We start from the raw sequence: 21,838 nt of genomic DNA on the forward strand, positions 1-21,838 counted from the left end.
GCCGTGTCATTACTGGTGCTGAATTGATTAGCGCCTCTGATGGGGAAAAGAGATCAATTCTCATTTAGCTCTTGCAGATCTCTTGCTCACCCTGGCAGGGGGTCTCATCGTCTTAGCCCCCTGTGAGCTCCAGGACCACTGCTGATGGTCTCTGACCGCTGGTGCGGCCCCCAGGCATTCGCTCACACTTTGCACCACGCTGGACAGCGAGTCTGAAGGCTTCTGGGGAGAGGCATGGGCTCCCGTCCAGTGCATGCCTCGGGGTCACCTAACTAGGCTCCTAAGGCTGGCGTCCTGGAGACCCTCCTGCTTCTCTCTGGGGTCTGGTTCTGGAGGAGGGGGGTGGCGGTTCTGCCAGCTCGGCATTCACCTGTCACTCCCCCTGCCGCGAAGCCATCCAGGCCCCCTGCGTGCTCTGTGTCCATGGCCCCCAGCTCTGACTGCACTGACGTGCGGTAGTGGGGTCCCGGGTCTGCTGTCCCAACTGGCCTGTGGTCTTGGGAGGGCAGGGGCTGAGCCCGGCTGGTATGGGACATTTGCTGCCTGCGGTCAGAGTCCCCAGACCCCTGTTCCCTGCACTGTTTGGAGCCTGTCTGAGCTCTGCCGGCTTCTGGGGCACCCCCCTGTGCCGGGGCCACAGTGTCTGCCTTGGGGCTGCTCAGGCTGGGGACCTCAGCATCAGCAGTGTTCCCCAGCTGAGCCAGGTGCTGGCGGGCTCTGGGGGCAGCCAGGGAGGTGTGAGAGGGGCGGGAGCTCCCTGGCGCTGGTGGCTGGGCAGTGTCCCAGCTGGCAGGGGCCCGGATGACTCAGCTGCGAAGGGTTAAGTCTGTGGGGCTCGGAGGCTCCCAGGCCACTGAGCCTGGGCAGGGTGAGGGAGGAGGCCGGGTTAGGCCGAGCCTTGCCATCTGGCCTCCGTGAGACCTCAGCTGGCCCCTCCCCAGCTGGGCTGGCTCCCTCCTCCCTAGATAGACAGTGGTCTAGCCAGTGTCCCCTGGTGTCCTTTGGTCCAGTAACGGAATGATGGGCTTCTTGCGCCCGTCTTAACTCCTGCTGGTCCAGGGTCTCAGGGAGTGAGGGTGGGCAGTGGGGGGTGCGGTTTGTGAGCCACGGCCCTCTGAGCGCCAGCCACAAGCAGAGGTGAAGCTTCAGGAGCTGGCTGGGGTGTGGGCCCCGCAGTCCCAGCCCTCGTGCCTCATGGGAGGGAGTCTGCTTGAGGGGGTCTGGTTGCACGCTGAGGTGGGGCTGAGTCAGGGATGCGCGTGGTGGTGACGGAACTCGCTGCCTCTTTGCGGAGAGGAGCAGGGTCCGGGCGGGCTGAGTCCCTTGCTCCTCCTGGGTTAAAAGGGGGGCATTTTCCCTTTTGGTGTCACATTTTGTGGCTGGGGGACTCCCATGGGGCTGTGTGCAGGGTTCCTGGCACTCCATGGTAGGGGCTCCCTGGCCTCATCTGGTCTCCGTCCCCCTGGCAGCATCCCAGCCTTCGGCTCTGAGTGCTGGGCCGGGGCAGGGGTGGGTGGGCTCGGCCAGGCGCCTGGGGCCGACAGATTCATGGTCCCGCGTGGCCCAGGGCCGGTGGCTCTGCGTTCACCTCTGACCCTGTGTGACGGATGCTGGCCCACGCCGCCGCCTGCTTCTGGGTGGAACCTGCCAGTCGCTGGCCCTGCCCCGTACCCCGCTTGGGGCAGGGCTGCAGGATCGGCCCGTCCCTAAGATCCCATTACCCCCTTCATAGCCACGGCGCAAGGCCACAGCCCAGCCCCACAGACTTGGCCTGTCTAAAACCCAAGGGATTGTCTGGAAGCCATTTCGGCGTGGCTTGCTTGGTGGTTGCCAGTAATGTGGCCACAGGCCCTCCTGATCTCGTCCCTGGGGTCCCCTTGCCTTGGCCCTGTCCCTTCTCGAACCCTCCACACTTTGAGCCCCAGCCTTGCTGCCCAAGCTTGCTGATCCAGGTGTCTTAGGCTCAGGCTCAGGGTAGCGGGGGGAGTAATGTGGTTCCCAGGGGGGTGGGCGTGTGTAGAGATGGGTCCGTGGCCGCCGTGCTCTGGCTCTTGTCCAGCCGGTGCAGTGGGCCAGCAGGAGGCCTAGGGGTGCCTGGTAGTGGTGTGTCTGGGTGCCGGATCCCGAGATGATGTTGGGACCCGTGCTGCCTCGTGTCTGTCTTCTCTGCTGGGTAAGCGGCAAGGAGGGCCGGCTGGGTTTGTGCTGTGGGACGGGCTGCCCCTGTGGGGAGTGGGACCCCTCCTCTCTTGGAACGCCCCTGAGGCCTGGTGAGGAGAGGAGCCCCTGGGGTGGACACCCAGGGTACCTGGCCTGTGGGGCTGTGCTTTGGACAGGGGAGCAGGGAGCTGGGCAGACGGGAGGGCTGATACCAGCAACCCGTCAGCAGGCCTCTGAGCAAAACACACCGAACCCTACCACCCTACGTGGTGAGGGAGGGAAGAGCGGGTGCAGGGATGTGAGTGACCTGCCTAAGGCCACTCACCCTGGCTGCTTTCCCTCCAGTGTTTGTGTGCACAACTGAAGTGCTGTGGGCCTGGGAGAGAGGGCTCTGCAGAGGGGCATCTAGGAGGGCCTCCTAGAGGAGGCGGCATTTGCTCTCGGTTAGAATTAGACCCACAGAGATGGGGTGAGGGTCCCCGGGGGGAGGGTGAGAATCTGCTGTGCCCCTTGCTCAGATGAGGGAGAGGAGGTCCCTGGGGGCTGCAGCCATACCCACGGAGTCGGCCTGAAAGCCCCATCTGGGCGAGCTCCGGGCTCCCCCGAAGTGTGTGGAGCGCCTCCTCCCGGGATACCAGCCTCCCTATCCCCTGCCCCCGCTGAGGCCATCCCGCTGGCCTGGCCTCCAGCCGCCAGGATCCCCACCGCCCTGCGTGGCAGCGTGGCGTCGGGTGGACAGGGGAGGCCATTGAAGGGAGGGGGTCTCAATGAACTAGTGTGTGCCCTGAGCTGCCCAGCTGGCTGGTGCCTGGCACGGGGCCTTGGGGACAGGTGCCAGTCTGTGCTGGGTGGGCCGGGCTGCAGCCCCCGCTCTCCCTACCCCAGCCTCTGACAGAGGAGGGGAGTCAGTGTCGGCTCTGGGGCCTTCAGAACTGCAGACCGGTGGGCCCGGAGTGGCCTCCAGGGTTCTGGCTGGCAGATGGGGGAGGGTCTGGTTCGGGGGTCCCCAGGTCTTCCTGCTAGACCCAGTGGACATGGGTGGGCAGGGCCCCTGGCTGACAGTTGGGCCCGAGGTGAGGTGCCTGGCTGGTGGGGGGGGCCGGCGTGGCCCAGGTGTGGCTGGCTGGCAAACCGAACCCCCGCCACACCCCTCCGGGTTCACCAGGCTGCACGCGACATTGGAATGTCCTCGCCAACAGAGCCGCGAGAGAGCAGCGCCCGGCCCAGTAGTCGGGGTCCCTTCCTGGACCTGCCGTCAGCTCCGGAAGTGGTGGCCACACAGGGTCATGGCCCCGGGCGCTTTGTTTGTGGAGGGAAGGGAGGAGGAGGGAGAGGGGTATGGCCAGGGAGGACCCGCGTTCCATGTGGGCAGCGTGGCGGGCCGGGGAGGGCACCCCCAGGCCTCCGGGCGCTCTTCCAGGCGTGGCCTCTGGGCCTGTTTGTCCTCCTAGAGGCCCTGCCAGTGAACCCTCTTTCTAAAGACAGGGTGACGGGCTCAGGGAGGGTCATCTCGCAGCTCTGAGGTCTGGGAGTTTCTCCCAACTGGGGAGCAGAGCCCCTTCCTTCCTCCCGTGTTGGCCTCAGCTTGAGGATCTGGTCAGCTCCCGTCCCGCCCTGTGGGTGGGCTCGGCTGGCCCTGGGCTGGGAGAAGCCTCTCCCAGCAGGACGATGGGGCATCTCAGCCCCGAGAAGTCACTCTGGGCCTCCGATGCAGGAGAAAATGGAAGGATTACTTAAAGCAACTTGGAGACCCCAGAAAGGAGATGAAAAATGGCAAGTCATTATTTTTAACTGGGGGGAGGCTCCCTAAAACCCCAGCGGCATGATGGGTAGGTGGTGTGCGGTGCTAAATTGAATCAAATTAAGAAAAATATTTTCCAAATGCAAGTAAAATATCTGTTTAATTAGACTGTAGAGAGGAAATGGAAAGTAATATTTTGCAGTGGGGTAATCACTGTTTTTCTGAAGGTGCTGGGCTCCAGAGAGGGGGTGGGGGTGATAAGTAGCCTGGCGGCTGGGGGCTTTCGGGGGGTCAACATTCCAGAAATTGGGCCAACGACCCCTCTGGGGCTTGGGCCTGTGGACCCTGGGAGCTGCCCGGAGGCTCCCGTGGCTGGGAGAGGAGAAGGGCTGGCTGCCCCTCGCAGCCTTCCTAGCCCCCATGTACTGCGGTCTTGGGGCTGTTGGCTTGTGATGTGAAGGCTGAAGGCCACCGTGGTCCTGGAGGGGAGAGGGGGGTGGGGCTGCAGGGGCTGCCCAGCTTTCGTCTCTGTGAAGGCCTCCCAGGGGTCGCAGGTGCGGTGGCAGGTGCCAGCCCCCCTCCTTGGAGTCCTGAACACTGGGCCAGGGTGCCGGGGGTGGGGGGGCAGTGGAGCTTGCTGTTTGCCAAGCTGGTCCAGCAGACTGGGGAGGCCTGGGGTCCCTCCAGTGTGGGGCGCGTGTCCAGGTGAGGAGCGTGCAGTGAGTGTCCTGTGCTGCTCAGCGGGCTTGCTTTGGCCTGAGCAGCGAGCGCGCCCCGCCCTGCCCTGCTCCGTGCTGGCCCAGCCTAGTGCTGCCTGGCCCGACAGAGGGGCTCAGCCCCACGGGGTCTCCGTGTGGTCACCCAGGGCAGGTCCCTCTGTCTCGTGTGTGTGACACGAGATAGAGGTTGCAGAGATGCCCCGTGTCCCTGCCGTGCCAAAAGCCCTCTGAGCCCACTGCAGTGATGGGGAGGCCCCCTCAGCTGCCAGCACTGGGAAGGGGTGGATGGCCCCGCGGTGGGCTTTGGCCGTGGGATGGGCCCAGGTGTGTCTGGGCGGGGCCTCCTGGGGGCTCGTAACGTAGGAATTGGGTTTGGTGTGCCCCCCCCGCCCCTCATCGGAGCAGACCTCCGTGGTTCCCTCCTGGGGCTTTGATGCCCAGAGCCTGAGGCCTTGGTGGGGCTGGGGCCTCCCTGACAGCTGCCATCTGGATTCCTGATGACACAGCTGGGAGGGGGGTTTGCTCTGGCTTCCTGTCGCCTTGCCTGCAGCCCCCCTGCGCCCGGCCCGCCAGCGTGGTGGTGGGGGTCTGGTGCGGGCTCAGGTCGGTAAGCGCCCCCACCCCTGCTCTGCCTTTCCTTCCTGCCTCCTCTGTGCCAGCCACGTAGGGGGTGCCCCGGGGCTCCCCCAGAGGCCCGAGTTCCCCAGGCCAGGCCGAGGCACTGGAACAATGGGTAGCTGGGTCTGGGGGGGCGGGGGGGCTGGGTGGGGCCGGGCGCCCTTTCAAGTCGGCTAATGGCTTCAGCAGGCCGCACTTCCTTCCTCTCGCAAGGTCCACCATTAGCAGCCTCCCGCTGAGTGGAAAAACCGGAGTAATCCGAGCCGGGCCCTGGAAAACAGGCCGGGAGTGACAAGTGACCGGGCCGGGCCCTGTGTGAGCCCGGCCTGTGGCTGGGGGACGGGCGTCGGGGTTGCATCTGTGGGCCCGCCTGCCAGCCCCGGTGGGCGCTGCTGCAGAGTTTGCATGGGCCTCCCCCCGACCCTGCGCCCGGCCTCCCGCGGCGGGGCTGTGGAGCGGCTGGGGGTGTCCGCAATCGGGACCAGACATGCTGGCGCTTCAGACGCCCTGGAGCCCACCAGCCCTCGCCCGAGAAAACCCAGGCCTTCCGGAGGGGCCCCCAAGTCGGGCAGCTGGTGCGCCTGGCCTGGCCAGGGGCCACCCTTTCATGGGCGCTGACCCACCTGGGGTATGTGGTGACAGCAGTGGTCTGTGGCTGAGGCCGAGCGGGGCTTCCGCGGAGCACGGATGGGGGAGCAGAGCCGGCGCCCCCTCCCAGTGAGGCCACCCTGCCACAGCTGGTCCCGAGCATCTGGGTGCAGGGTCAGGCTGGCCACGGTCAGGCTCGGGGAGCCTGGCTGCAGTGAATGAGATGCGCCTGGTGGGATGGTGGCCTCAGCTTCCTCTTCTGAGTGATGGGTGTATCGGGGGAGGCCATAGTCCTTTTGGGGCCAGCAGGGCAGCTGGACTGGAGTCAGGTCTTGCTGTGTGGCCAGTAGGGAATGGCCTGGGGCCAGGTAGGGAAAAGGCTCCAGCTTGGGGAGTTGGAGCAGGTCTCTGCTGGCGTGGGGGCGGGGGCAGCTGGAGGGCCAGCCGAGTTGCCCAGCTGGCCACAGGGAAGACACGGGCCAGCATATGGGCTTGGTTCTGTCGAGGGCCCTGGGAATGTCCTGGGCGGTCATGGCCACAGCTGGGCTGGGCCAGTGCTTTGTCGGGGCGCGGCCCTGGCCAGGCACCTGTGGCTGGGCCTTGCCTCTCAGGGGAGGGGAGGATGCGGAGGGGCTGGCCCTGGCTCAGACCCTGACTGGTCCCCACAGGGCTGCCCCAGGGAGGCGCCAAGGCAGAGCCCGGTGGGGCGGTCGAGAGACAGGGTGTGAGCCCAGGGAATAGGAGTCTTGATAACGTCTTTTCAGTGAGGTTCCTTCTGAGGATTGGCTCTCTCCTCCTCCTCCTTCTTCCAGACGCGTCACCTCTTCCAGGAAGCCCTCCCTGACCTCCAGGCCCTGGGCTGAGCTGACTCTTATCCTTAGCCCTTTCTGGGCACCAGGCTCACAGTTAGGGAGACCCGTGTGTCCCCCTCATGCAGCGCACAGCTTGGCAGCCACCAAGCCCCACAGACGCTGGCGGCCAGGCCCGTGCGGGCGGTCGCGTGGGGTGGGCATCTGGCCCTTGCACATCCGTCCTCAGGCGGACCCGGGCCTGCCTGCCTCACCCCTCCCGGTGTCACTGCGCGGCCTGACGTCCGCGGGCTCGGGTGAGCGCGGGGCCGCTGTTCACTCTCCCGTAGATCCCGGCTTCCCAAAGGCAGGGCGAGGGTGTCCAGCCCTCCCGCCCCACCTCCAGTGGGGTCGAGCCGGGGGTCCCCTCATGGCTCTGGACGGATGTGGCTTTCGCCGGGGGCCCCGGGGGTGCTGACTGCACGCAGCCAGGCCATGCAAGGGCCCTGGGCCGGGCTGGGGGTGGGGGCGTCCGGCCCTGCTTCTGCCAGCCTCCCGGCGGCTTCTCGACCACCTGGCCTGGGCTGCTTGCGGCCGGTTGTTGGCTGACGCCTCGTTCACCGCGAGAGAGCTCGGTAACGAGGGCGGGAGGAGGCAGGTAGTTGTCAGGGGCACCGTGGGCCTCGCTATTAAGCTCCGATAATTATTTTCCTGCCGGGCTCATGCTGACGAAACCGTTTGGGGCTTATTAATCAGTTATGGATGACGCAGCGGCCACAGCATGAGCTGGGCCGGCGCCGCGGGGGTGAGGCACGAAGGGCTGGGTCCTGGTGCCCAGGCACTGACCACCTTTGTCCCTTGTCCCCCCCCCCCCCAGGACCCTTGCCTCTCTGCTCTGCTTCTCGACCAGCTGCCGGCCACTGGGGCCCCGTCTGCCTGCCGCCCGGAGGCCGAGCGCCGCTGTGACGTCTGCACGACCCACCTGAACCAGCTGACGCGGGAGGCCCTGCGGCTGCTCCAGGCTCCCGCCAGCCGCGAGGACCCCGCCGCCCCTCCCGGAGGCCCTGGCCCCGCGCCCCCCAGCCCCGGCGCCGGGAGCGGCCCGCGGGAGGCAGCCGGGCCTGCTGGTCCGCCGGGCAGGCAGCCGGGCCGCGTGGGGCCGGACAAGAGGAAGGGGCTGGCCTGGCCGTCGGGGCCCAGTGTGCAGGTGTCCGTGGCACCGGCCGGCCTGGGCGGAGCCCTGAGCACCGTCACCATCCAGGCCCAGCAGTGCCTGGAGGGCATGTGGAGTGTCTCGAGGGTCAACAGCTTCCTGCCGCCGTCCTGCCTGGTGAGTCCGCTGGGCGGGGTGGGCTGCCGGCCTCCTGGGACCACCAGGCAGGGCGGTGGGCAGCTGGGTCAGACCTGGGTTCCCTCGTGGGGGTCCCCGTCCACATCTCAGCACGGCCCACGCTGTGCAGGCTCAGTGCCCCCCCCGCCCCCGTATCAAGGGGCCGTGCACACGGGAGGAGGCCCGTCGAGTCCGCCGGCAGAGTCACGGTGGGCAGGGTCCTCCCGCGTCCCCCGGGGCGTCCGTCACATGGCACCTGCGTGTGTGGTCGGGGAGGGTGTTGGCCACTCCCGCTTCTGAGAGCACGTGTGCTGCCACGGGCTGACGGGAGGGCTCCCGGGACAGGGTCAGACCCTCCTTCTCGGGGTGAGTGACACATCTCCTTGTGAGGAGGGGTCCCCAGTGGCCCCGCCCCTCCAGGCTCTCCTGCCATGCTAGGCGCCCCCCCCCCCCAGGCTGTGGCCCAGCTGACAGACCTTGGAGTGTAGGGTGAGGCCCGCAGGGGGTGGAGGAGGTCTCTGTCCACTCCCGTGGCCTCTCAGGAGACGCCTCTTTTCAGTGGCTGCAGAGTGCCCCCCACAAAGGCTCTCCTCCTCAGGTGCACCAGACTGTCGCCCACACCAGGGGGCACAGCCTCCGTGGAACCAGCTCTGGGCACCAGTGGGCACCGTGGGTGCCGTGGACTTGGGCCAGGTGTCCTCCAGCAGAGCCCTGGGCCGGTGTCACCCCCGTAGGTTGGGATGAAGCCAGTCTTGCAGGGCGGAGCTGAGGCCAGCCGCGTTCCCGCTAGCCACAGAGCTTGGCTGCTGGGGGTCTCTCCCAGTGTCTGCTGCGCCCCCAGTTTTCCATCGAGCGGATAGTATACTAGGATAGGAGTTGGGATGGGGGTGGTTGTTGGATTAGGGGTCTCCTGGGACACTGGAGGAAGTTGGTTTGGGTTTGGGTAGTACATGAGGTTAACTGTCCTGGGAAGGCCTTTCCCCAGAAAGCACCTGGCTGCTCTGCCCGAGCCTCAGGAGATACCTTCTCCCAGGGGTCTGTGCCCTCAGATGTGCCCACCTATTTAGTTGAGGACTGAGACTGACAGACAGCCCAGCCTAGGGGTTCATCAGGCAAACAAGTAGGAAGGACCTTCCAAGCAGAAGGAACCCTCTGTGTGGAAGCCCAGAGGTGTGAAGCGTGAGGCCTCCCTGGAGGTGTGAAGCGTGAGGCCTCCCTGGAGGTGTGAAGTGTGAGGTCTCCCTGGAGGTGTGAAGTGTGAGGTCTCCCTGGAGATATGAAGTACGGAGGCCTCGTTGGAGATATGAAACATCCAGGCCTCCCTGGAGGTGTGAAGCATGAGGCTTCCCTGGAGGTGTGAAGCTTCTAGACCTCCTTGGAGGTATGAAGCATGAAGCCTTCCTGGAGGCGTGAAGCATGAGGTCTCCCTGGAGATATGAAACATCCAGGTCTCCCTGGAGATGTGAAGCATCCAGGCCTCCCTGGAGGTGTGAAGCATGAGGCCTCCCTGGAGGTGTGAAGCATGAGGTCTCCCTGGACGTGTCAAGCATGAGGTCTCCCTGGAGATGTGAAGCATCCAGGCCTCCCTGGAGGTGTGAAGCATGAGGCTTCCCTGGAGGTGTGAAGCATGAGGTCTCCCTGGAGATATGAAACATCCAGGTCTCCCTGGAGGTGTGAAGCTTCTAGGCCTCCCTGGAGGTGTGAAGCATGAGGCCTCTCTGGAGGTGTGAAGCATGAGGCCTCCCTGGAGGTGTGAAGCATGAGGTCTCCCTGGACGTGTGAAGCATGAGGTCTCCCTGGAGATGTGAAGCATCCAGGCCTCCCTGGAGGTGTGAAGCATGAGGCTTCCCTGGAGGTGTGAAGCATGAGGCTTCCCTGGAGGTGTGAAGCATGAGGTCTCCCTGGAGATGTGAAGCATGGAGGCCTTCCTGGAGGTGTGAAGCATGAGGCCTCCCTGGAGGTGTGAAGCACAGAGGCCTTCCTGGAGGTGTGAAGCATCCAGGCCTCCCTGGAGGTGTGAAGCTTGAGGTCTCCCTGGAGGTGTGAGGCCTTATCAGGAGATAGGGCTGCGGTTGGGGTAGCAGAGGAGGGGGAAGAGGGGTTGGGGGCCCAGGCCAGGCTGTGTTGGTGTGTGCGGTTGCGTGGAGAAGTGTCCCCATTGCCTCCTGCGTCACCCACCCCCACGGAGCCAGGGGCAGAGGTCAGTGGATGACTATGAAAGCTAGTTTTGCTTGGTCCGTTCTCCAGTCACTGCAGAGCTGGCTGCACAAACTTCCCCAGTGAGCGTCTCTGAAATAGAGCAGTGCGTAGACCTTCCCTGTGGGCTCTGTGCTCTGTGGGGCCGTGGGGGATGGAGGCACAGGGAGCGTCCTTAGCTGCTGGGGCAAGGTCGCATACAATCCTAAAGCAGGACAGACCCCTGCCCTGTCCCCACCCCTTGGCTCGTTGGCCCTTCTGAGTTCAGTGAGGCCATGCTGGTTGATGTTCCTACCTCTGGCGTGGTCTTTGAAGAGATCCTGAGCTGGACCCTGTGACCCATTGCTGGGGCTGGTCCTCCAGAGGGCACTCTGTCCTTAGGGCCTCCCTGGCCCTTGGCAGCTTGGGGATGGGGTGCACAGGGGCTCAGGGAAGAACTTGGGGTCTTGTGCTAGCTTCCGTTTGGTGTGAAGATGCCCTCTGGGTGTGGTCTTGCTGTTTCTGACTCCTCCATTATTAAATCCTGGGGTGAAGCCAAGAAGAGGGAGGCCAGCCCCCACCACGCATGCCGGGGGCCTCCTGGCCTGAGAGCTGGGCTTCCTGGGAGGAATGTGCTGGGGGGCAGCACTGAGTTGGGGAGGCAGCTCGGGAGAGCTGGGTGGCTTCCTGGAGGAAGTGGCATTGAGCTGGGCCCAGAGAGATGTGTCAGAGATGGTGGGCCCAGCACCATGGTGTGGTGGGGAGTGTGGGGGACATTGGCAATAGCAGGGGGCTCCTTAGCTGGGGAGGGAGCTGAATGCATGTCTTGCTGGGGCCTGGAGGGCCGGGCAGAGAGGGCGGTCGGCCTTCGCTCTGAGAGTGCCCAGGAGGTAGAAGATGGACAGGAGCTGACAGTGGGAGCGAGCGGGGTTGGTGCAGCCGGTGTTGGGAGGCTTCATGCCTCCATGGGCCCTGGGGGGGCGTCGCTGGCCTCTTGCCGGGCAGCCCCGCCTGCAGCCAGCACGTTGTAAAACGTGGGCATTTAAGGCTCTCTCTCTGTTTTATGTGCACATTGATTGCGTTCGGGGTGGGTGGGAATGGATTTATAATTAGACAACAGTCCTGGCGATCAATGGGGAGATGATTAGAAGCATAAATAGAACTTTAGGATTCAGATGAGGTAATTTCCCCAGAACCAGGGCATCGATCGCTAGAAGTGGCTCTGGAATGTTAAACTATCAGGAGGAAGTGCGTCTGGAGGACGCGCTGCGAGTCTGCACGACAGCCCCTCCATGGCCCTGGGGGGTGACTGTTTCCAGCAGACGCGGAGCCCTCTGGCTGGGAGGGCTGGGCTGCTGTCCTCTGTTCTAGTGTGTGGAGAGGAGGCAGATTGTGGCAGGGGTGGTCTTTGGAGGACCCCAGGCTCTGAGGGCCCAGAACATTCCGGGTGCTGGGGCTGCGAGCCTGCCCCATGGTCCTGCAGGGGGTCGTCATGGGCCTGGCCACCTGGAGAGCTAGCCACGGCTGTGGTCAAAACTGAAGCCCACCTCCCTCGTCTGGGAGCACCGAGCTTGGCCCTTTCTGGCTCCTTCCACCTCCCCAGTGTCCAGTGATGCTTCCTGGTTGTGGGCCCCCTGGTGGTGGACAGTCTGACGTCGGGTGGAGGCAGCCCTGCCGCTGTAGAGGATGGAGGTGCACGCGGCCGCCGGGCTCTGGCCTGTTGCTGCCCTGGCCGTGGTGATGGCCGTGGGCCCCCGGCTCCTCCGCCCCGGCCTGCTCCCCTGGGTCAGGCTGTGAACTGCGGCCTGCCCCATGCTGACAGATGTCCACAGGACACCTGCACTCATCTCACGGCCGCAGTCCGTGACCGTGCACGGTTGGCTGGGAGGAGCATGGGCCGGGGCAGCCAGAGGGGGGCTCGGTGGTCTGCAGTGCTGCTGCCAGGCCAGCAGAATCTGTGCAAACCTTCCTGCGTCCTGCAGACACGTCCTGTCCGGGGCCCAGGGCTCAGAGTCCAGGGAGAACCCAGAGCCAGGGGCTCCTCACGGGCCATGGGGGCTGGGGCAGTGGCTGCCTGGATAGGGAGGATGGAGGGCTTCCTGGAGGAGGTGCTGCACACTTCTTTGATGTGCAGAACAGGAGGTGAGGTCATTTTGGTGGTGGCAGGTTGTGTGGCACCAGCTTGGGAGTATTGCTGACCCTGGACCAGCCTGCTTGCCTCCCCCCGTCCCTGGGATCCCCGGTGGGGCCTCTGGTAGGTGCCCACCCATCCTCAGGGATGTGGCTGGGCTGGCAGGGAGTGGAGGGTTCTGGCCTGTCTCTCTGACCGGGTCCATTGCTGGCGCCCTCTCTGGGCCTCAGTTTACCCGCCCGTGGAATGGACGTTGGACCAGATGGCCCCCTCCTCCATGTGGTGCTGCAGTGAGACTGCTTCTGTGACTGGGCTGGGGGCTGGGGGTGGGACAGGGCACTTGTAAGGGTCAGGATGTCCTTAGCCTGAGGCCCCCTCTGGGTGACCAGGCGGAGCTTCGAGGGGCAGGTGGGTCTGCCCCCTGAACCTCTGGTTCCGGGCACACGCCCCGTGAGCGGCCCGTGCCCCGCACTGGGTCCAGACTGTTTGCATGATTCGGTCCTGGCTGTTGCTAGCCCCCCGCCCCCTCGGCTGTCCCCCCCGACCGTGGCTTGAAGTGACCCCCAGGGAGGTACTCACCCTGTCCTTCACATGCCAGAACTGGACAGATGTTGGAGCTCAGGCCCAGAGCGTTCCTGAGAAGGGTTAGCCTGGTGTTTCCCAAACTGCGCTCCACGGAACTCCCCCTCCCCTCCCCCCCCGCCCTGGGGGCGCTGGCTGGTGTTGGGCGCCTCCGCCGGGGCCCCGGGACGGCGTGGCCGGCCTCACGCTCTCCTCTCTTCATGCTTCTCTTTCGTTGCTGCTCTGGTGCCCCCATCTCGTTTTGTTTGGCCGCCCGCCCGCCCCTCCCCCCACCCCCTTTCTTCTGTCCTCCTGTTGTGGTCGTCCCTCCCGCTGTCCTCCCTCCCGCCCCCTCCGGCTTCTTTTGGCATGCCTGGGTTCTGCTCCTGGCAGGAATCGGCAGTGGCCGTCCCGATGGCCGGAGCCGTGTCTCGGCAGCTCGCGGGATGGTGGAGCCGAGGCGCGTGCGGGACTCCTGAGACAGGTCAGTGCGGGCGGCCTGCGCCCTCGCCGGGTGGTGCCGGAACATTCTGGCTGGAGGCGGACAGGCTGCATGTGACGGTGGGCTGGCCCGGGCTCTGTGGGAGTGGACGGAGGGGCCGTGGAGGGCCGTGGTGCGGCGGCTCTGCCCCCTCTGTGACCCCACCCCTGCTTTGGTCCCCTGCGGTCCAGGATGCCTCCCTGAACAGTGACCAGGCCTGGCCGGGGCTGCTGGGCCTGGGCCCCACGGCAGAGCTGCCCCGGGGGCTGGATGCATGTTTGAGGCCACGGAGGATTGTGTATCATGTGCGTGTGAGGCAGGACTGGGAGGACAGGCCGATGTCCAGCCGTCAGGGAGTCCTTAGGGCTGGCTGCCCCGTGTTACTCACGCATTTGCCCTGAGCGTCCACAGCCTCCTGGAGACGAAGCAGCTTTGGGTTCTTGTTGGCTAGGTCTAGGCCTGGCTGACCCTCCTTCTGGAATGTTCCCTGTGAGCTGGTGCCCCCTCTGTTCCAGCAGCCCCATTTCCCTCAGGCCTAGGGGTTGCCTCCCAGCTGTGGGCTGGGTCTGTCCTGTGTCTGTGTCCCTGCCAGGCTCTGTGCTCCTGGGAGACAAATTTATGGGGCACCTACGATGTGCCGGGCAGGGTGTTAGCACAAGGATGTGGAGGAGACCAGGTATGTGTGATAGGACGTGAAAGGTGCTCATGAAAGCTGGTGGAATCGGAAACTATGTTGCTGAGCATGGCCCTATTACTCCCAGGGGTGGGGCGCAGGAAGCACTGGACAGGCTGAGGGAAGCTGAGGAGGGGTCAGTGGGCCGGGGAGGCCAGGACAGGGCACCAGGGCAGGGGCAGGGAGTGGCCTGGAGAAGGACAGGGCTGGCTGGGCTGGGTTCTGAGGGATGCATAGGAGTTCCTGCCCTCTGGGCAGAGGCAAGGCAGGTGCAGGTTGTGGTGGGTAAGGGCCTGAGCTGTTTCAGGTTCACCCTTCTCCGCTACTGACCTATCCTCGAAGCCCTGGGGGAGTGGCTGGGGTTCTGGGGGCCAGGGCGGGGGTGGTGTGTGGCTTCCATCTAGCTTAAAGTGTGGGGCTCTCTGTGACCTTCCTTTGCAGACATGGTTTTACTGTGTCCCAAGAGGGGTTGGAAGCTGGTGCTGACCACGGGCTGGGCAGGGTGAGACCCTCTGCCATGGTGGGGGGTGGTGCTGCCCCGAGGTGGCAGGACCTCCTTCAGAACGTTCCTCTGGGGCGTGTGGTGGCTTGTCCTGCTGCCACCCTGGCCTCTGGCTGTGTCACTTGGGAGACCCCGAGGATGTTGGGCCCTCCAGAATGTGACTGCTGCCCGGGCTCTTCACCCTCAGGGTCACTGGGCAGGCCCACGTCCTGTCAGCATGGGGACGCCCGTCCTCCCCAGCTGGGCCACAGGATGCCTCAGGCAGTGCTCCGGGGAGCCCTGGAGGCTGGGGACAGGGGGCCCTTGGGGCAGTGGATGGGGCTGGGGGTGGCCAGGCTGAGGCAGGCTGCTTCCTCCCCCCGCTCTGCCAGGGGCCAGGTCTGGCCTGGGGGTCCAGGGCCCGACAAGTGCACATAAATGTAATATATGGTGGCCGGATCTCAAGTTTGCTGGCGCCGACTTAGGGATCATTCAATTACGTTTGTGCTTCATTACGGGGCTGTCTCCCTCTCTAGAATTTATTTTAGCTAATTAGTTGGAAATGCCAGAGTAGTATTTCAGATGACGGGAACATCATACATTATCATACACAGGGCAATTAGTGCTTGTGACGAATATTTATTGTGGTTTCTTCTTGGCTCGTGCCTCTGGGCGCTCCCAGGTGGATGACCCGGGGTGAGGGGTGTGGGGATACCTGTCCCTCTGTCTTGACTACAGATGTGCTCACGACATTTCTGGAACTCGATGTGGGAGAGGCTAGAAAGTCTGGTCCCTGGGTGGGCACGTGTGTCCACGTCTGCTCCGTGGGCCCCGCTGGGCTGGCAGGTCCCGTGAGTGCGGGGCCCCGGGGAGCATGCTGGGGCTCTGGGGCGCGCAGCTCGGCCTCCCCAGCACGTGTGTGTCCCTCACGCGGGCTCCCTCCTTCCCACCAGGCTGAGGCCGCAGTGGCTGCCGTGGCGGTGGCAGACACGGTCCGGGATGGCGCCCCCACCTTGGGCTCTGACGGCGTGTCGAAGACGTGGGGCCGCAGCGGGGTCTGCACAACAGCGTTGGTCAGCCCGGCCCCGGGCGTCCCGGCGGGCGGCTCCACGGGCCCGTCGGCGGCAGCCTCCTTCTTCATTAGGTAAGTCCTCCACGGCTTCTCGGCGGGGCCTGGGTCTGGCTGGGGGCCCCTCGGACAGGCACTGTGGGCGGGGACCTCGGCTGCTGGCCCCTGGGGCCTGCGGGCCTTTCCGGCCAGAACGGCAGCCCGGGCGGACGGGGGGTGGGGGGGCATGCTGCCACCGGGCACCACGTCGGCAGCCACGGGCATCGGAGGCCTCTCGGCCTGGGGGTGGACGCAGCCACGGACAGGCTTCGAACCGAGTCTCTGCCCCTTCTGAGCTGTGTAACTGCAGACAAGTCACACAAGCCGTCTGTGCCTCAGTTTACTCTCCTGTCAGATGGTGCTTTCCTCAGAGTTGCAGCGAGGTGCAGCGAGGTGCAGCGAGGTGATCTGCGTGGCGGCCCCGCCTGGGGAGGCTCAGCCCTGCACGTCCTGGGGCGTGGGCTGGGGCCCTAGATAGCAGGCTGCCGCAGGCTTGGGGGGCCGGGGGTGGAATGGGGCTTGAGGGAGGGTCCTGGGGTGAAGGAGGACGTTGGGGTGAGCTAGGGAGGGTGTCCTGGGGGGCAGAGTCCCTGGGGGGGGTGGCTGCTGGCACATTTACTGTTGCTAGAGCCCTGGAGCTCGCGTGGTCCTGTCCCAGCCCGAGCTCCGGTGCGTGGTTGGGACTGGAGCCCGGGTTTGGTCCCTCCAGGTCCTCAGGTCCTGGGGATGTGGGCTGGTGTAGCCCAGGCCCGGCAGGTGCGGGGGTGGGAAGCGGTGTGGGAGCAGGGGTTCCTTCCCCCCCCCCCCCCCCCCCGCTGCTGCCCCTGGGGAGCTGTCCTTTGGCTTCGCCCCTCCCGGCAGGGCGCTCGGGTTCTGCACACAGGAGGCCGAGCCTTCGTCCTGCGCGGAGGACTGTGGATTACAGGTTATAATGGTGGTAATGAACGGTAATGGCAGGCCCAGCCGCGGGTCACTGTCCCATTAGCAGCCCTGGCGGGCACTGATAAGCTCATCCATGAATCATGCGCTGGCGGCTGGAGCCGGGCGCCTTATCAGCAGGGGCTGCGGATTTGCCTGGGGAGTGAGTGGTGGTGCGCGTGATGGGCTGGTGACACTCTGGCTGTGGGGCAGGTGGGGGGCCTGCCCCGCGGCTCGGGAGTCCTGTGCAGGGCACGAGAGGGGCAACGCGGGGCAGCGGGGGAGGTCCCTTCCGGGTTCGCCCCTGTCTTTAGGGCTGTCCTGGTGGCCGTGCTCGGTCAGGCCACGCTTGCGGGAGGATCTTCAGCCTCTGGAAAGGAAGAGCGGCCCCAGTGGTCCCTGGTTGTGGGGGCCACACTGGCTCATTAGTAACCCCGTGGCCTGCAGAGCAGGTGCCGGCTGCCTTTTGTCTCCATTGGAGCCAGGCTGCTGCTGACCTTGGGAAGTTACCATAGAAACAAGTGCTGGGGACAGCGGGAGGCAAGTTTTCCGATGGGGCGGGAGGCGGGGAGCGCTGCCTGCTTCCATTACTTCCAGCCTGTTGGACGGCCCTGAATTGCAGCAGCTTCTAGAAGAGTCGTGGGCCAAGCTGGGGCGGGGGGCGTCTGGTGGGGAATGCCATTGAGAGCTTGTGCTTGACTCGGGTCAGAGCCTGTCTGCTCGCTGGCGCTGTAGGACCCTTAACCCCTGGGTGGGATGGGAGTGCTCCTGTTTAGTGTGTGGGTGTGGTGGGGGAGGCTGTGGCTCAGAGGGAGAAGGGGCTTGTCTAGGGTCCCCGAGAGATCCCGCCCCGGGGGCCTCAGGCATGCGTGGGGTGTGTGTTCTGGGCTCCCACCTGACCCAGCCCATGCCCTGCCCCTTGGCTCGCTGGCTGGGGGTCTGTGGAGCTCTGATGGCAGTGGGGCGTCGGAAGGGACGGAGCAGTGTGCTGTCCATGCTGTTGAGGGCCGTGGAGGTGGGGCTGGAGTGCTGAGTCTGGCATTTGCCGAGGGGAGGCAGGGTGGGGGGAAGTTGGGCGTGTGGGTTCTCCTTTGTTCCTGGAGCACTCCCTGCGGGCCGGCCCTAGCCTCAGGCCTTCCCACGACCTCTGAGCTCCCCACCCTGATTTGGGGAAACCAAGGTGGTTTGGGGAAACCAAGATGGAACGTGGTTGCATGGGGACCATAGAGCATGGGGCTGAGGCCTGGCGCCCTGCACCCCTCAGGTGGGCCCCGCTGGGCCCTTCAGGCTTGGCGGCCACGGCCTTGGCTGAGAGCTCAGTATGCCGACCCGACCTGAGTTCTGAAAAGGCCGGGCTACATGGCACGGGCGGCCATAATTACATTTTTTCTGGAGGCTTTCGTGACCTTGACTCCCCTTTCCTGAGCCCTCCTACTCCCACCTCTGCAGGCTCCCTTCCTCCAAGATGTCTCCATGAGTGGTCTTTTGGGCCTTTCTGGGGGTCACCTCCCAAATTCCTGAATGTAGATAGATGCTTTGGAAGAATGGCTGGGGTCTCCTGGGCAGGGGCTGGGAGGGGGAGGGGTGAGTTTCCTTCGGGTGCCAGGACATCCCGCTACACTCATAGCTGCCCCCCCACCCCCATTGCAGCCGCCGTGGAGCCCCCTCCCTGGCCCACGGAATGTCAGGCCCGGCACCCAGCAGAGGTCTCGAACCCGAGGGGCTGCTGTCCGGGGGCACCCAGAGCAGGGGGGCTCTGCGGGGAGTGCCTCTCACCTCCAAGCTGGGGCAGAGGAAGCCTCACAGTCTCTGGGTGAGGGTCCCAGGGGACACGAAAAACGCCCGCCATGGTAGTAGGTGTCAGAGCTCTGGCTGTGAGGACCTTGGTCCCTGGTGTAAGCGGTGTAGGGCCCTCTTGGCAGCCCTGCACCTCTGTGTCCCCCGTGGGCAGATCTGGGGGCTCCCGGGGCCTGTGTGTGGCAGTTCCCTGTGGGCTGGATGCAGGGTGGTGGGGCGTGGCCGGGGCCACCAGCCTCATCCTGGCCCAGCGAGTTAGGAAGCCCTGGGTTGGCCGTGCCCAATACCCACACGTGTCCGAAAAGCCCCGAGACCCTCGCAGAGGTAAGGGCCTCGCCATCGAGGCTAACTGCCTGGGAAACCACCTTCTCATTTGGAAGAGGCGCCTTTTCTTTGTAAAAAGGCGAACTGTTCCCTGAGGGGAGTTGGAGGTGCCCATTCCCCAGCCACTCACTCACTCATTCATTCAGCCATGCATTCATTCATCCTGCACACCTGCTCATCCGTTCACCGCACACCCCCTCATCCACGCACCTGCTCCCCTGAGCACCCGCCGACCCGCACACCCACCGACCTGCGCACCCGCTGACCCAGGCACCCGCTGACCCAGGCACCCGTGCACTCACTCATTCACTGACCCACGGACCCACCCACTCGCGCACTCACACACCCACGCCCAGCCATGTCAGGGTGTCCTGAGCGTCCCGTGTTGCCTTGGGCTTGGCAAACACCTGCCCTCGGGAGACCCCGCCTGGTGGACTTGTGTCTCAGGACAGGGACTGGTTCCTGTAGGAGCAGGAGGCTCTGCGAAGCCCAGCTTGGGGGCATCACGGCGGGCTTCCTGGAAGAGTGTCTTCCGAGGGGTGAAGTTGCTGTTTGTCCAGTCTTCTCTTCAGAGCCAGGCCACTCAGACTTGCCTATAATCCCCTGCATGTCTCCCCTCCTGCTACTCCTCACCCCTGCCGGTCCCACCCTGGGCCCCCCCCTCCAACAGTGCAGCGGGCCGTCCCGGTCCTGGGTGGGGTGCCCTGCGAGGCCCGGCATCCCCTGCCCCTGCCCTCTGCGCCCTCACTGGCCAGGCGCCAGGCCTGCTCCAGAAGGCTGCAGCCCCTGAGGCTCGAGGGCCAGCCCGGCCCCCAGAGGGCGTCCCCCGCCCCGGGCCTGTGGACTGAGGTGCAGCTGCTGGGTTTGTCCTGGTACTTAACAGGGGCCTGGATTTCATCACAGGGGAGAGTGCCCGTCCTGGGCCCTTGTTAATGCAGTGACATGCCTTTGAGTCATGCCTGGTGGGGTGAGCCTGTAAGAGCAGGACCTGGAGGGCCGGGCGGGCCAGGGCACGGCTCCTCGGCTCCCAGCCCCCGGGGGCTGACCACAGGGCTGGGGAGGGAGGAGGGGGTGCTCTGAGTTAGGTCAGACCACAGGGTGGAGACGCCTGGCCAATAATATTCCAGACTCCCAGGCTGGCAGGACCTCAGAAAGTGCCAGGCCCAGCCTCTGTCCAGGTGTGACCAGAAGGTGTCCAGTGGGGAAGGACGCCTCCCATGCTGTTCCGCTAGGGCCCTGAGGGTGACCTGCGTGCGCCGAGGGCTGTGCTGCGGGCCCCTGGCTCTTGAGAGGGTCACGGAGGGTGCAGAGCCGTCTGTGCCCTCCTGTGTGACCCACCAGGCACAGCACTGCCCTCCGGTCATGGCCTCTGCAGACTGGAGGTTCCGACCGAAGTTGCTCTGGCCTCCCCCAGCGCCTTACCCATCAGCCACAGGTCCTTCTCAGCCTCTACATCCCCTGGGGCTGCCTGCCGGGGGCTCGTTCTCCGGGTCAGGTTGTAGCTCCTTCCCACGGGGCAGCTAGCAGGAAGCCGTGGCGTAGCCCGAGGTGGTTGGGGTCCAGGACCGGTGTCCGAGGCTGGGGGGGGCAGGGTGGGGGAGCCCCAGACTCCCACGGCCCCCTGCCCAGGTCTCCCTGGTCCTTGCCCTGCCCAGCCCTGACTGCCCCCAGGGTCAGTCACGCTGCAGTTTGGGTTAGTGGCCGTGCCCTGTGGCCTTCTTAGAGTTGCTCTTGCCCCCCCACTCGCCCCCATTCCTCCTCCTGCGCCCAGACGATGCTCTCAGCCACCATTCTGCCCCTGGTCTGTAGTGTGATTCTCAGGGAGTTTTGAGGTTTACAAATACGGGGCTCAGGGAGGAATCGGGCTCATATTGGCTTGTGGCCCGAGAAAGCAAGCGCCCCGGCTCAGGGCTCCCTGTGCCCCCAGGTCTTGGGCTCCTCCTGGGCAGCGTGTGGGCTCCACTCTCCAGACCCCCGCCCCTGCCCCACTGGGGCGCCACCGGCCACCGCTCTATTAAGGATCCGCCACGCATCGTAGATTACTTTTATTTCCCGCCATGACACCTCACTAGGAGGAAAGCCATCCCCGGGGTCCCTTAAAAGACAACTCCTATTAAAGATGAGTGGGGTTAACCAAAATGCCGGCGGCAGATCGCAGGGTGGGAGGCTGGCTGAGGGCTGGGCTGCCCCGTGTGGGCAGGCCCTTCCGTGGGCGTCCTTCGGAGGTGGGCCCCTGGAGGGGGGTTGGGCCCCGTAGGGTGCAGAAGAGAGATGCGGGTGGGCGTTGGTGCCTCAGCCCCGGGCTCAGCTCACATCCCCGCATACCCCCTCTCGCTGGGGGCCCTGCCCGCGTGAACGGGGTGACTGAGGCCAGGCCATCTGGGCGGTGGGGGTGGAGTGCGAACACGGACCCAGGCCCATCTGTGTCACCTGGTGTCACCTGTGCTGGAGGGTGGGGGCTCTGATGCTGGGCCAACTCCCACTTGGTGCCGTGGGGAAGATGTGCTGGAGCCGCTGTGGGGAGACCCTGGCGGGAGGGTCGGTGGGAACCAAGACCCAGGAGCGTGGCGGGCCCGTGGTGTGCACACGTGTGCGTGCGTGTGTAGGAGGGTGCTCTGGGAGTCCGGAACAGTGGCTCTCACATGTGTACCAGAAGCTCTCCAGGGTGGGTGAAGACCCCGGGGCCTGGGGCAGACTGTGGGTTCCCTGGGGACGCCGTGGGGGGCTGGCGGGGCCGCATCACGCAGGGCTCCAGTGCCGGCTGAGGATGGTGGTGAAGGGGGCAGGGACGGTTGGGGCTTTGCTGGAGGCGCCTCCCTGGGCTGAGGGGCCTTGGAGGCTGAGGCCGCAGGGGCAGCATTTCCGTAGGATCCGGAGGCCGGGTGAGGGCGGTGGGGTGGGGCCTGGGGCCCCGGTGATCACGGGCACGCCAGGCTTCACTGGGCTTCTCCTGTCTGCCAGCACGGCTCTGGGTGCCTTGGACGCTTTAGCTACTCAGGGCTGCGCACAAGGGCCTGGGCTGGTCGTGTCAGCCCAGGTTAGCGATGGGGAGACTGAGGCACAGAGACTAAGCCACCGTGCCCGGGTCACGCGGCTTATGAGTGGCTGACCCCAGCATGCTCCGGCCTGCCCCCCACCCCACAGCAGCTGCTGGGTTGGGGACCCAGGGCAGACGGAGCTCGGGGGGAAGAGGGCGCATCAGTGCAGGGTGAGGGGAGGGGCGTCTGTTGCCTGGCCTGGCCGGG

At 65.3% G+C, this 21,838-nt stretch overlaps 1 protein-coding gene across 1 annotated transcript in view; it reads left to right on the forward strand.

Moving 5' to 3' along the window:
- KIF26A (kinesin family member 26A) overlaps positions 1 to 21,838 on the forward strand; it is a 40,323-nt gene that overhangs the window by 4,857 nt on the left and 13,628 nt on the right. The window contains exons 3-4 of the mRNA XM_036099380.2: positions 7,492 to 7,944; positions 15,400 to 15,590. Coding sequence (XP_035955273.2) covers positions 7,492 to 7,944; positions 15,400 to 15,590 — 644 coding nt within the window. The remainder of the gene's footprint in view (positions 1 to 7,491; positions 7,945 to 15,399; positions 15,591 to 21,838) is intronic.

Source organism: Halichoerus grypus, chromosome 8, assembly GCF_964656455.1.
Source record: "Halichoerus grypus chromosome 8, mHalGry1.hap1.1, whole genome shotgun sequence".
Taxonomy (NCBI): Eukaryota; Metazoa; Chordata; class Mammalia; order Carnivora; family Phocidae; genus Halichoerus; species Halichoerus grypus.